The 15,738-nt window shown below is 38.0% G+C and overlaps 1 protein-coding gene across 5 annotated transcripts in view; it reads right to left on the bottom strand.

Moving 5' to 3' along the window:
- Positions 1-15,738, bottom strand: part of LOC149263294 (Transducin/WD40 repeat-like superfamily protein) — a 403,412-nt gene that overhangs the window by 381,986 nt on the left and 5,688 nt on the right. For all 5 annotated transcript variants that reach the window (XM_089426056.1, XM_089426049.1, XM_089426052.1 and 2 more), the window contains exon 4: positions 439-494. In XM_089426056.1, coding sequence (XP_089282182.1) covers positions 439-494 — 56 coding nt within the window. The remainder of the gene's footprint in view (positions 1-438; positions 495-15,738) is intronic.

Raw genomic sequence — 15,738 nt, 5'->3', positions numbered from 1 at the left:
CAAATCCCATAAATAAACTCAAATTCTTTTTGAAGTAACAAACTGCAATCCCTCAATGTACATCTAATAGAGGTTATGATGAGGATGATAGATCTCAGACTCAAAGTAAACCAAAAATTGAGATGTAAGAGACCTGAATGTTCAGCACAGCTACCAATTGATGTGAGCACAAGGCAGCAAAGATAATCTCATAAGAATGTGAGAATGCAAGAGATAGCCACAACTGTACACAGACTGTACACTCCTAGAATAGGAGATTACAAATGTCTCCTAGAATAGGAGTTACAAATGCAGAATGCAGCAATTGGTACATTAGACACCTTTTCACTTCACTAGTTCTCATCAAGCATTAGTGAGGACTTTATTAAATCTAGAAAAAACCTATGCTCATTCACACACCACATGAGGAAAAACAGGACCTGGTTTCCAATACTATACCATCTTCTGAATCGCATAAATCACTGCCCAGTGTGCTTCTGCTACCATAATCAGGCCTGCCAAAACAATAAAAGCAAATCCTTATTGCAACCAAAAAATACTATTGCCAGTTCTTTCCATGTTATTTATTCCTTGGTTACGTATTTTGCTTATAGCCCCTATTTAGATGGTAATTACTGAAAGAAAGTTGACCCTTATAAAAGAAAATGTAAGTTACTGGCCATTAGCACCTTGTAAGCACATGATCTCAATCATATCAACAATGTCAGCAACAATATATGCCAACATACAAAAATAAAGTGCAGGATTCTTAAAAATAGAGCATATGACTGGAAATGAAACATAGGACGAAAGTAGATATTGATAACATGTCTTGCTTTGCTAGGCATCACAGACAGAAAATGTGCATGATTAAAACATAAATATTTGGAAATGGATTGGAATAAGTACCAAAAACTGGATATCTTGCTAGCAGTTGTCATCATTTCACCGTGCATGTCATCTCATTCATTCCCATTTTCTTAAATGTCAACAAGGTGAATGATGTTCCTTGTTACCAACAGATGAGGGAGTTATTTCTGGAAAAAAATTGTTTGAAATGGAAATGGCACCAAAAAAATCATTTCTGGCATCTGTTTCCTCTTTCTGGACAGAACTCATTTCTCGAAAAATGGCTGGTGCTTCTGCTGGCCGTTTTCCACAGCTTTCTGGCCTGCAAGAAACGGCCAGCAGAAAAAGGCAATAAAACAAAATAATCAGCATGTGTCACCATGGTAGAAAAAAAAATGTTGTCAATGGATTTTATATGGGACATGGAAGTACACTACACTCACAACAATGAGGGAGAAAGACACTGAAATTTTAAATAGGTTAGGGTCTTTAAAGTCTATCACTGTAAAGGTGATCCTTGTGCCTGTTATGGATTACTAGATAGTTCTTAACATGCTTATGTACCAGTATCATAGCCTATAGGTTACTACCTAACATGGGGTTAATGATGGTTGAATCAAAAAGAATCCAACATCACAAATGTTGGGGTGTGATTCTAAGCATTTGTGCAGACAACCATATATGTAAGCTTGCATGAACTGGTAAGATACACTAAGAAGGATATCTCCAATCACACATTGATTATGTGGAATAAGTGCCCTTCACCTAAACCCTTCGACTTCTAAGAGCTTTCTCCGAGGCTAGGGTTATGTAAGAGACAAATGCAGATTATGCACAAGGGAGAAATAATTCAAATTTCAGAGGAAATATATTTGATATGTTGATGATGAATGAGCTGATTAATATCCATTTTTGTTGTTCTATTGCGAGCATTTTTTGTCACAACAAATATTGAAGGCTATTCTGATCAGCACGGACTAGAAACTTACTCCCAAAGAGATATTGTTACCACTTAGCAAATGCATGCATAATTGCTAGTATTTCCTTATCACATTTCCTCATTCTACTGTGAAAGGTTTAGAACTTTAGAAAAGTCAGGAGTTGCTAATACCAAGATATAGGACATTACTTCTTTCATCCTTTCAAGGCAATCTTATGCCTCTTGAGTCAGTTGAAAAGAATTATTCTTTACTGAGTTTGATAGTGGGCTTGTAATATGTATATAGCTTTTTGTAGACCTTCAATAGTACGTGATTAAGCCTAAGAATCCCCTAGTTTGGAAATGATTTCCAGTCTAGGTCATTCTACAATTGCCTTCATCTTGCCCAGGTCCATTTTTACACCTTTCGAAATTTTGTCCCAAATACTCGACCTCTTCTTCAAATGTACATTTGGACAACTTAGAATAGGACTGGCTTTCTTCCAGAATGGTCAGTACTTGGGCTGTGTTTAAGATGTTAATTCCCTGTTTTATTGTAAATTAAAATACTGTCAAAGAAGACAAGTATAAATCTCCTTTACAATTGTTGGAAAAGTTTATTGATTGTTGCCTAGAAGGACAATAAAACAATAGTCAACCCAAACAGCATTACTTTAAATTTGTAATATCCCTTGTGGGTTCTAAAAGTTGTTTTCGCCCCATCCTGCAATCAAATATTGATCTAGTAGTAGCCTGAGCATAGATCCAACTTTCAAAAGTATTGCGCCCCATGTAATTCATCCAGAATTTCATCTATAAATGATACAGGGAGTTTATTCTTATTGTAATTTATTCAATTCCCTAAAATCAATGTTTATACCCTGAATGACCCATCCTACTTTCTCGCAAGGACGACTGGCATTTTGAACGAGCTTCTACTATTAGTGGTGACACTGCATTTCCAGAGATCTTGTAAAAGATGTCCAATCTTTGTCATGTGGTAATATAGGCAGAAATAGAGCTTTACATTAACTAGAGAGGAATCTGGTTTATTCGAGAATATGCTCAACTCCTTTCTCAGGTGGCAATTCCATTGGTAGTTCTTCGAAGACTTCTTTATGATTTTTGATAATCATTGTATCCCTGGTTTCTGAGAACAAAGATCCTAGTAATGCCTCCATTCAATGGCACTAGGCTATGTAGGTCAAAGCTCCCTTGGAGAATTAGCTTCTATATTTCACGGGATGAAATGATTTCATTAGGTGGGGGTTGATATCCTTGCAATTTATGTGTTTCGCATTCCCATATACACTTTAGAAGTTGCCTCTAATGATTGGTAGTGTAGGTCCCTAACAACATGAGCTTTTCAACTCCTAGTATCATGTCAACACCTCCTAATAATAGGGCATAATAGCTAGTTTACATATTGAATTTTGCAGTTGTAGAGACACCTTGTGGCATCTATCTGATTCAATTTTCTTCCCATCTGCATCCATAACCTTAACATCTCTGACAAAGTACAAAGGTTTAGTCTTTTTGCAGCATTAATAACAATGAAGTTATAGGTGCTACCAAAATCTTTTAGTACATGGCATTGCTCTTTTTTACATGTCCTTTTGGATTTAAGGTCTAGGATTGTAAAATCCCAATGGTAACCACTAAGGATATTCTAGGCATGTCTTTGACTTCTAACTCTAACTAGTGTCACAAGTAATAGTACTTTCTATTCTTCATCTAAATTATTGATGGAATTTATGCTTCATCACTTCTCTCAACCTCACATGATATAATTTCTTTGAATTGCATTAGTGCTCAATGTCCACTTTTCACCACATTTGAAACAGTTTTCATCTTGCTTCCTTTTATTGTTTTACTTACGAATTTTATTCTTGTTGCATTAATGTGCAGGAACATACTTAGTTGTTTTCTCCGATAAATTATGCCATTTATTGGCTGAATAGCTTTGTTTATAACAACTTGGATTCACTTTTGGCTTTAGCAACATTTGTTGGTTTCCAAAATTTAAGTTCATTCCATATATCAACTTACAATCCTGTAATATACATTTTCAAAAACTGCTCATTTGCAAAGATGGGTACTTGAGTAGTTAAGATCTCCCATTCATGAGTGTATTCTCATCCTAAACTAATTTGTCATCGGAAGGAAATTTTGGTGAAGACAGCTTCCTCTTCATCATCATGAAATCTTTTGAAAACATTGTCATAAAACATTTGCCAATTGATCGATGGCCCTCTAGATCTATCCATCCACTAACTAAACCACTTGTACGCATCTCCAACAAGGCGCATGAATGCCACCAAAACTTTCCTTCATCCTTTAGGGTGGACTTGCTCATTATTAAGTATCTCTTGATTTTGTTGAATTGGGTAATTACTAATGGGTGCTCTATTTCCCTAGCCATGATATTTGGACAATTCAAAATATATTTTACTGACATGCCATGACATCATTCCAAAGATCAAATGTTGGGATTCTTTGGTGTCCTCAAGGTAGGGTTGCATCGAGGTCGAATCAAGCATGAATTTGAGATGAAACTGTTTTGTGAAAAAATTATCTATTGCCATTGTCAGATCATTGATTTTGGTATTCAGCTTGCAATTTGGTTGATCTACTCCATCCCAAATGTCATCAAATTTCTTATCAAGACCTTCTATCTTTTGACTCGTTCATTCCATTTCACCTTTGACACTGTCAACCTCTGTCATTAAATCAGTGAAGAAGAGCATTTCTTTTGTAGATCTCCTCCCAGTTTTAACAGCTTCTCCATAAAAAGCAAAGTTTGTGCAGCTCCATTAGGCCTACAATTAAAAGTTGACCTGCACCTAGGGTTTTGATAATGTTTGTGGCTACATCAAGAACTGCACCTACATCTAGGATTGTCTTGCACCTCATGGACTAGTCTACAATCATGAGATCTTTATTTGGCCTAGTCTGCAACAATACAAAGGTGTATGTAGCCTGTAAAGGATCATAGTCTAGTATACAGTTACAGGTTTAAACAAATAATGTTTTGCATATGGTCATTGCTTTGTTGTTGTCACTGCTTTCATAGTAGAGGTCTCAACTCTATATTTTCCTGCGCTCAAGTTGCTACAGCTAACCCAACATTGGCCTCCTTCAAGTAATGCTTGGAATAAAAAAATTGTGCGTTGAATCTTGATGCAACAAAGCGGTTTGTGTAACGAACAAAGTTCGTATACGCAGTAGAATACTCAGAAGATCTGGTATACGTAAATATCCATTATAGGACAAATATATGATATAAGAAATTTACAGAAGATAAGAGATGTTGGTGTTACAAATGAGGGGGCCCGCTTATATACCTAGGCAAGTGCCCTTTAATCACTGGCCATGTCCTTACTACTTAGGGACATGCCTCTTCAGTAAATAGTTATTATTTAATTAACTATTATTACATTTATTATTTATTTATATATTTATATTATTTATATATATTTTATTCATAACATTACCTTCCCCTTTAGAGAACATTTGTCCTCAAAGATTACTGATGAAAAGGCTTGATCTCTTTTTCTTATTTGAACTTCTTTTCGTCTCGGAAGTGTTATCTTCGTTGATACAAAACAATATGATCCTATGAGTGTTAAACAAAATTGTCGAACTGAGTGATCTGAAAATGGGGCACTTAGGCTTCTTGTCTAACTTACAAGAACCTCTCCCACTTCCAGAGCTTTAAATTTTCCCAAGTCTTAATGATTAACCAATGCGGAATTAAGAAATGCTTGAAAATATAGGTGTATGCTGGTATTTGTTTTTAACTGATTACATGCTTTAATTTCTGTTGTTGTGCTATAAGTTGATGTGCTTAAACTGATATATAAATGCATATAACAGTAAATAAAACAGCAAAGACAATGCAGCAGTGAAAAACACAGAAACAACAATTTAATTTGGAGTTCACCCACAACTCTTGGGCTACATCTCCGTGAGCTCTAGTCAACTGAACTAGGCTCTCTAGGATTATGGTATAAGTCCTTTTTACAAGCTCTTGACTTAACTCCTGCTGTTTTTCACATAAACAGTGGGTTCAGACACCATGTTATCCCTGGCTCTTGAAGCTCTGGCTCTGGCTCTTGGCTCTTGGTTCTGGCTCTTCCTTTGGCTCTTCGGCTCTGGCTCTGGCTCTGGCTCTGGCTCTGGCTCTTCGGCTTTGGCTTCTCGGTCCTCCCAACCTCTGGTGGCGCTCTCCGAATCCTCTGTATTATTTGTGGTTTTTTAATAACCTGTTCGGTTACCGTTTTTCTTTTTGCGTGGAAACCTGACTGTTCATATAAAGAATCAGTTCACAAATAAACGAAACGGCAGGTAACCCGATCGCCCTGGCCTTTTTCCGTTATTAATCCCCAAATCGAATACATAACGGATTACATAGAAGACTCATGGAAATCCGACTTGAACGCCTCAAGCTGGAACTCAAATGGAATTAGCCGCATCATAATCCTTTTCGGGTCTGCATATCGCAAATCGCCTGTCGCATGGCCCACAGCCAAACTTGAACAAAACCCCAAATAATGGAATATATGGGAAATACAAAGAAATCTGCCCGAAACGCTCAAGGCCGGATCTCAAATGGCATTTAACTGCATTCATAAATCCTTTCGGGTCCACGCATCCCCATCGCATACCGCAATCACTTTGCGCATTAGATACAAGTCATGGCCATCTCCTATGGCACATTGCAATGCGATAACATATCACCGATCGCAATCGCATATCGCATATCGCCCATGTCACATGTCGCATATGTAAACGGCTCGGGGTCCATTCAACGTTCAATGGAATGTTGCAATGCGATATCGCGGCGATCGCATATCGCAATCGCTTGAGGCCTAAAGGTCCAGTCCACTCCGCTGGCTTTTCTCCGATGCGATAAAGCGGAGATCGCAATCGCATGTCGCTTGTGCTTCAGGCTTGTTGTCCGCCCTTTATATTATTGCGATGCGATATATATATATATATATATATATATATATATATATATATATATATATATATATATATAACAAGCCCCTGTTCCGCACCATCGATTGGTCTGCTGCCTTATTAAGGTTTGCTTGTAAAAGCGTTTATCTCCATGATCCTCCACCTTTGCCCTTATGTTTATCCGAACTCGGATTTACATGCATTTGCGCCATTTAGCACCCCTTTTTTTTTCCTTTGTGAAGAAGATTTTTAGACTTAGAAGTCTATGCTAGATCCATTTTGGATCACGCCTTCCCACTAAAAAGCTTTTGGACTCCAAAAGACTGATATACTGATCTGAATAGTAGATGAGAGTAACTCACCCTCTTCTTTCAGCCTCCCTACACTTGCCTTTGCATAGTGCCTCTGAACCAAAGTTTCTGACCACTTCCCTTCTTGAATGGGTTGGTCCTCCTGGGAAGAGTTGTCTTCCTCCTTGCCTTTCTACAAAACTTCTACTGAAATGGTCATAGAAGGTAGTTTGAGCTTCTATGCCTTGATCATTGATCCAAGATGGCTCAAACAAGTGTGAAGTACATCTGCTCCACAAAACTTTCATTTGTACATGTTTGACGAGCTGTCAACAACAACTGTTAACAACAACAAAAATACAGACAACAACTGGATGGCCTCAACTCCTGCTTCAACAAAGAACAGATTTCACATTTTGTGAACACCTCCATGTCTTACATGTGCATACAAATGATGGACTAGACAACGAGCCCACAAAACATGCCTTTAAAACAAATGACCTTCTAGTCAAGCATGTAGAAAAAGACCATTTGTAATCTTTTTCAAAAGATGAAACACTTCATCATTATCCCCATTTAGGAGACCAAGTTAACTGCTCCCAAGTCAACATTGCATCACATGCATGTCAAAGCAATCAACCCTGCAAGTTAATTACACACACATGTTCAAATACAAGGAAATCATCAACATCCATGTGTTCATGCACATCAAGCTCATGCATGCATTTCATCTTTCAACTTTCGCTTAAGCACACTGTACTTTTGAAGCTGAAATGAAATATAATGTTGCAGCAACAAAGTGAGCCTCCTACTCAACCTTTTTCCATTCACCATCTTGGTAGACCTGCAACTTGCATTCCATTAACAAAGAAATGCAAATAGATGCATCAATAGACATGCAATCTTAATCGGATAAGAACTCTAACCGTTTCTTACCAATCCCTTTCAAAGGTACTACCTTTGTCTGCACATCAACATCAACATGTGAATCATTTTGAGACACATCACTCATGGAATCTTCCTTTCCATTTTTGCCATCTTCTCTTTCCACTTTCTTCAGCTTTGGTGGAAGCATTGTTAGATTCAGTGTCCAACATTTTACAGCAAGATGTCCTTGCTTATGGCAGTAAGTGCACTGCATGTGCATCCTCTTGACAGCATGATTTGCCTTGTCCAATGGACCTTTGGCTTCTTGCTTCTTTTCCTTCAAAAGTTTCCTGTATGTGGCCATTCTCTTCCAACATCTAGAAACATTATGGTTATCCAAACCACAAAAGGAACATGCAATTCTTTTCCCATACATGTGGAAATTTATCATGCTTTGCACAATCAAAAGGAAAATATTTGGAACTAGATTTATATCTCTCTTTCACCTTTATCGCCTTCATGAGGAGGTGAAGCAAATGAAGAAGTGGCTCCCTTTGAAACACCATCAATCTCTTCAAAGATGTTGGAGTCTCCCCAACTCTTCGGTTCAAGTGTGTGCTTCTGAACACCTGCATCCTGCAATTGATGTTTCAAGCTATTGCATTCCTCCTGAATACAACCTTCACACTCTGTAATGCAACTCCTTCTTGGAGTTGTTTCAGTGGCCTTCATGGCAGCGTTGGAACTTTCTCCATGAGCTTGTCCATAGCCAAAACCCAAATACTTAGGCCTTTCCTCAATCATTATTGGTTCAACAATACCTTGTGCATGTCTACCCAAGCCTTTTCCTTCATAGCCCATCTTGGACATTAGCTTGGAACCTATGCCTCTAGTATGTTTTTCAAAAGAACCAATATAAGCATCCTTAGAGGAATTTGAAGACAAATTGGAATGGTTTACCTCTTCTTCAAGATGATACTTGACTAAGGCTTCTTGGGCAACAAAGGGTTGTGTTTCCAACTCATGCATCCTCTTCAGGTTCATATTTGCAATATGAAGTTGCCTCTCCATTTCCTGCAATTTGTCAGAAAGCAACTACTTCTCTTCGTCCACGGAATTCAACTGCTCTTTAAGTCTGTTGCTCTCCCTTCCATCCTCATACATTTCTCTCACCATATCCATCATGGTGGACAATTCTTGCTTCATGTCTTCATCAAAGAATCTTGTGAAGAGAGCAGAATTTGAGGACCCACTTGTAGAAGTTGTCATTATGCTAATGAACAAAAAAACTTCAACAAGATAAATAAAGAGCTTATTTAAGCAACCTCTTGCAACAAACCTCTTGTGCTCCCAGGATTGCTTTGAGGTCCTTTGGGATAGAAGAATGCCTTCAGCCCTTCTCCTTCTTGTCCTTCCTAGACTGAGCTATCGATGGCTTTCCCTTCACCTTAGCAAAACCCAGAAAATAGTCAGTCTGCAAACAAGCATACAAACACTCAGACAATCAATCCTTAACTGCCCAAACACCCTTTAGACAAGCAATCTTTGCTTTGTCAATCAAGCATTCTGATAATAACCTTATTTGAAGGTGGGGTTAATCAATCTTAAGCTCTGATACCACCTGATCTGAAAATGGGGCACTTAGGCTTCTTGTCTAACTTACAAGAACCTCTCCCACTTCCAAAGCTTTAAATTTTCCCAAGTCTTAATGATTAACCAATGCGGAATTAAGAAATGCTTGAAAATATAGGTGTATGCTGGTATTTGTTTTTAACTGATTACATGCTTTAATTTCTGTTGTTGTGTTGTAAGTTGATGTGCTTAAACTAATATATAAATGCATATAACAGTAAATAAAACAGCAGAGACAATGCAGCAGTGAAACACACACAAAAACAGCAATTTAATTTGGAGTTCACCCACAACTCTTGGGCTACATCTCCGTGAGCTCTAGTCAACTCAACTAGGCTCTCTGGGATTATGGTATAAGTCCTTTTTACAAGCTCTTGACTTAACTCCTGTTGTTTTTCACATAAACAGTGGGTTCAGACACCATGTTATCCCTGGCTCTTGAAGCTCTGGCTCTTGGCTCTTGGTTCTGGATCTTTGGCTCTGACTCTGGCTCTTCGACTCTGGTTCTGGCTCTGGCTTCTCAGTCCTCCCAACCTGGGTGGCCCTCTCTGAATCCTCTGTATTATTTGTGTTTTTTTTATAACCTGTTTGATTATTGTTTTTCTTTTTGAGTGGAAACCCGACTGTTCATATAAAGAATCAGTTCACGAATAAACGAAACGGCGAACGCGAGTAACCCGACCGCCCTGGCCTTTTTCCGTTATTAATCCCCAAATTGAATACATAACGGATTACATAGAAGACTCATGGAAATCCGACCTGAACGCCTCAAGCCGGAACTCAAATGGAATTAGCCACATCATAATCCTTTTCAGGTCCGCATATCACAAATCCCCTGTCGCATGGCCCACAGCCAAACCCGAATAAAACCCCAAATAATGGAATATATGGGAAATACAAAGAAATCCGCCCGGAACGCTCAAGGCCAAATCTCAAATGGAATTTAACTGCATTCATAAATCCTTTCAGGTCCCCGCATCCCCATCGCATATTGCAATTGCTTTGCGCATTGGATACGAGTCATGGCCATCTCCCATGGCACATTGCGATGCGATAACATATTGCTGATCGCAATCGCATATTGCCCACGTCGCATGTCGCATATGTAAACGGCCCGGGTCCATTCAACGTTCAATGGAACATTGCGATGCGACATTGTGGCGATCGCATATCACAATCGCTTGAAGCCTAAAGGTCCAGTCCACTCCGCTGGCTTTTCTCTGATGCAATAAAGCAGAGATCACAATCGCATGTCGCTTGTGCTTCAGGCTTGATGTTCGCCCTTTATATTATTGCGATGCAATATATATATATATATATATATATATATATATATATATATATATATATATAACAAGCCCCTGTTCCGCACCGTCAATTGTTCCGCTGCCTTATTAAGGTTTGCTTGTAAAAGCGTTTATCTCCATGATCCTCCGCCTTTGCCCTTATGTTTATCCGAACTCGGATTTACATGCATTTGCGCCATTTAGCACCCTTTTTTTTCTTTTGTGAAGAAGATTTTTAAACTTAGAAGTCTATGCTAGATCCATTTTAGATCACTGAGAATGGATCTAACCATCCTAGATTAATCTTCTATGGAATGTTGTAGTTACTAGATATTTCAGATAAATTTTTATCACAAGATTGAATCGCAGTGACATTAGTAGTCTTCGGAACATATGTCTGTTGTTTTTGTTTTGAGTGATACATATTTATAGACTGATGGAGATGTTTGTTGTTGCGATTCAGATGTTGAAAAGGAATTCTTGTGATTTGATTTCCCTTAAACATGTTTGTGACGATTTCTTGACTTACTTGAGGTATCTAATTTACTTCGGATACGGAAGTCACCTGATTAATTGTTGGATCTTTACTTGAAATCTCTGTCATTTGAATTGTAACATCTGAATATGTTTTCACTTCTACTAGTTTGTCATCTTCTTGAGTTGTGATGTTCACTAGATCAGTATTCGTTCCTTTTCCTTCAACTTGAATTTCTTCATTTGAAGATTTCAATGCTTCCTTTTTCATAAGCTATTGTACCTTGTTTTCCAATGACTTCTTGTCCTTCTTAAGCTTCTCATATATAATTACGTGTCCTACAATGGATGTCTTTGTCTTCGAAGTAATTTAAAGATTATTGCAGTATACGAACTTTGTTTGTTACAGTTTGAATTGAGATGGTGAAGAGCATTGGCTCGAAATGTGGCTCTAATACCACATAGAAGAGAGAACTACAAATTATGCATGACAGAAAAATATTTCAATAGAAATATATTTAGTAGATTGATAATGAATGAGATGATTGATACAAAGGATGTGTGATCATATAAATATAATTTGAAAGAGGAGCATATAAATCATAATGTCTTTTGGTGATAAGCCAACTAAGTTATTATTTATATTTATATGTTATTAAAGCAAAAGATCAACTTAAGATTAAATTATCTTTTATGTTATTATACTATCTAACCTAGTGTATATCACAAATTACTTGCAACACACTCCATATGGATATGTGCCACACTTTATCCATTTCCTTATAAGTGTGGTTATTTTATGCAAGATAAAGCCATTGCTATATTACATGCATTGAATACACGAGAATTTGAACTAGCAAGAAATAAACATGGTAAGATGTGTTTTACGCCTCCTTTAAATGTTTTTTCTTAGGTTTCATGCATTATAGTTGATCTCAATGTAGGCATAGATGGTTGTGCACTAGCTCAAGAATGGGGCACACAGCACCCCCCTATGGGGTTCAAGGGGCAACATCCCTATGGCTAACACACAAGTTAACACATAGGGTTGAGGGGCAAGGTCTCTGCGACTAACACATAAGATTGAGAGGAAGCATCCATACACAACCATACGACCTTGATAACAAATTGCACATCAAGTTCCAACTACGCATGCTAGCTTCAAATTGTGCATGCACATTTCAGCAACTTGCAAACACACCACTTGGTAACCTGCATATGCACACCTCAACAGCCCCAACACACATGACCATTTAGCACTACTTGTGCAAACCCATGTTGATTTTTGTAGCTCAGTCAAGTACTTATGTACAAGCCTCATGTCTAAGTGCGCAAAAGTCGCCCACATTCTCCTTAAAACACTTGCTCATGTGTGAGCAAGATGCTAATGTAACTTAGGCTAAGTCTAGCTTAGGAAAATACACCTATGAGTATGTGGGCTTATTGAGCTAAAAGAAACTTAGGAAAAGCAAAGTAATTTACTTCAATGATTTTGTTTTAATCTTAGTCGTTGATCTCAAGTGAGGCGAGATCTAATCTTGGTTGTTAATCACTTTGAGATTAGGGCTAGGGTTAGGGATTTAACTTGATGTAAAGTTATAAAAGCAAGATTGACGAGAGGAGTAAGAAAGACAATAGCAGCACAAGATTAAGAGAGGAATCTCAATGAATAGTGTGTTGGGTCTGAGGGAGTGCAGAGAGGCTATAGATCTAGATCTACAGAGAAGATCGAGTATTGATCTAGGGCAGATATACTGGATCAAATCCAGGATATTTATATTTTGTATTTTCTTAGTTGGGCCATTATCCCAGGATGAGAGCTCACATAAGTTTGGATTTTGTTTTAATGAAAAACTTGTTGGGAAGAATCTGTGTTGTTTTATGAGAATGGTTATTTAAATTTGCTTCTATTGAATTTGTGTTAGGAACCTAGCCGTGTATTTATTCAATAGATCACCTTTTTGCTAGGAATTAAGTACAAGGTGCGAGGTTCATAGCAGTGTTGTGAAAATCACGATAAAACGATAAAATCGCGATTTTTTCCCTCTGCCGATAAAATCGCGATAATTAAACGAAAAAATCGCGGATTTTTTTTTGCCGTTTTTTATTGAAAAAATAGCGATAAAAACGAAAAATAAAAATAAATAAATAAAAAATAAATAAATAAAATAAAATAAATAAATAAAAATAAAAAATAAAATAAATAAAATAAAAAATAAAAATAAATAAAATAAAAAATCGCAATAAGAACTTAAAAAATCGCCGGGGGTCGCGACAGCATAGTTTTATAACGTTTTTTGGGTTTTTTCATGCAATTTGTTTTTGAAAGAAACAAATAATTTTTGAGTGGGGCAACTTAATGATCAAGTCTAGGCCCTAGTATGGATATGCTATTCATGGTAATGTTAAATTCTTAAAGTAAAAGTGACATTCTCCTTAATCTTCATTTTCATCCTTTTACTTAAATTTTTAACATTACCATGTAATGACTCAGGATGTTTGAGAGTGGTTCTAGCCTCATTGGATTTCATATGGAGAAAGTAGAATTTTAGATTTCATTTAAAATCCAGGAGACTTATCAGTTTTTCAGGATTTCAGGATTGGGAGATTGTAATGTTTCCAGGTGACACCACCTGCCCGGGCTACCCCTGCCACCAGTAGAGGATGTGGTCTACCTCCTATAGCTCCTACTTCTAGTTCTTCAGCTTCTAGAGCACATCAGACTCCACTGCCATCTCCACCAGCACAGGCACCAGCATCTACATCTAGAGGGAAAGGGAAAGCTGTGGCATTTTCTCGCAAGAGGGGCAGAGGAAATCAATAGGATTAGACTTTCATTTTATTGTATATGACATTATGACATGATGAGATACATTATCATATTTTTTGTTGATATTTTGAGGCTGAGTTGGGACTCAGGAGTCAGGACTTACTATTCAGGACATGATTCAATGTTATGTGTGATTTTAGCGCTAGAATTGATATTAAACATCTTATATGTTAGTTTTTTTATCATATTTATGTGTCAATGTATTTATTTTATGTTGTAGATGGTTTAGATATTAAAAAAATTGAAAAAAAAATGAATATTTTTGTACCAAACGATTTTTTCCCGATAATTCCGATTTTTTCCGATTTGTTCCCTGCGCCGATTTAATCCCGATCACGATTTTCACAACATTGGTTCATAGGAAATCTAACACAATATCAGAGCGCAAACTCTAAACCAATCTCAAAATTATAGATGCCAGTTCGTATTGGATCGCCAAGGGCCAGATCTAACCGCGATCATACAAAGACGAGAAAAAAAATTAAGGGAAAAGAAATCAACCGTACAATTTGGTTGAAGAAATTATTTTTAAACAAAAACAAAGGAGCTAATTTTTTTAAAGTCAAATTTAATAATAATAATCATAATAAAATTTTAAAAAATGCAAATCGAACCAATTGGTGGCCGACAGCATGCCGCCAAACCACCCTATCGTCGAGGCAGCAGGTAGCTGCCAGACCACCTAGGCGTCGAGGCAGCAGGTAGCTGCCAGACCACCTAGGCGTTGAGGCAACAGGCAGCACTAGGGTGAGGGTTGCAACGAAGCGACAAGCTCAAGAGTTAGCAGCTACAATAAACAGTTGCAGTGCGTGGGGGGCCAGAAAAATCACAATGGCGGTGGTAGAATCGGCGGCGAAAAACTAACAGATAGCTAACTGATCAGACCTACACACAAATTCTGTGGAACCCAATCGACAGTGAGATAGGTTGAGGGGTCTAGGAAGCAACCTGCAAACATCACAAAATAGCTAGTCGCTAGTGTATAAAAACATGATAGTTGTTTAGCCCATGGGAAGAGAGAGCTCAGGCTGCACAAAGGTTTGGGTCGCAATCAAGGAGCACAAACGCGACAGGACAAAGCTATGGCTAGTCACCATCAAGGAGTTAAGAGTCATCAAACCACGAAGGAAGAGACGCCAGAGTGTGTATCGTCGAACAACGACCAACAAAGTTCATAAGTGAGCTAAAGTAGAGGCAGCCACAACAAGGTTGAGCCAGATCCTAAGATGGAACGCAGCAAACGCAAGATGGGGTATGACAGACACGGTTGACGGGCTATTGGACTACAGTAATGCAAGCACATCTCATCTCCCTACAAGAAGATTCGGCCAGTGACATGAGCTAACAGGTGGCCAGAGAGACTAGGTGTCGGAGCTCAGGCTGGGATGCAAAGTGGTAGATGAGAGTCTCCTTCTTCTTCATCAAATAAAAGTTGTTTTTGGCAGGGTTTAATTAGTTGGACAAAGATGGCTACCAATCTCAGGTTTGAAGATCGTTTGGATGGGTTGTCTAACTACAGTATCTAGAAGGAGAGAATTGTGTTGGTGTTAGAGGAGAATGAGATCTGGAAGTTGGCAGATCAAACTTAGACTCCTACCGATGCGACACTTCTGGTCGCCATAAGAACAAGGACGTGAAAGCCAAGAG

The sequence above is a fragment of the Pinus tabuliformis genome, chromosome 6, assembly GCF_031772625.1.
Source record: "Pinus tabuliformis cultivar Carrire ecotype Pingquan chromosome 6, CPIR1, whole genome shotgun sequence".
NCBI classification, from domain to species: Eukaryota; Viridiplantae; Streptophyta; class Pinopsida; order Pinales; family Pinaceae; genus Pinus; species Pinus tabuliformis.
This window is presented reverse-complemented; position numbering and strand designations above follow the sequence as displayed.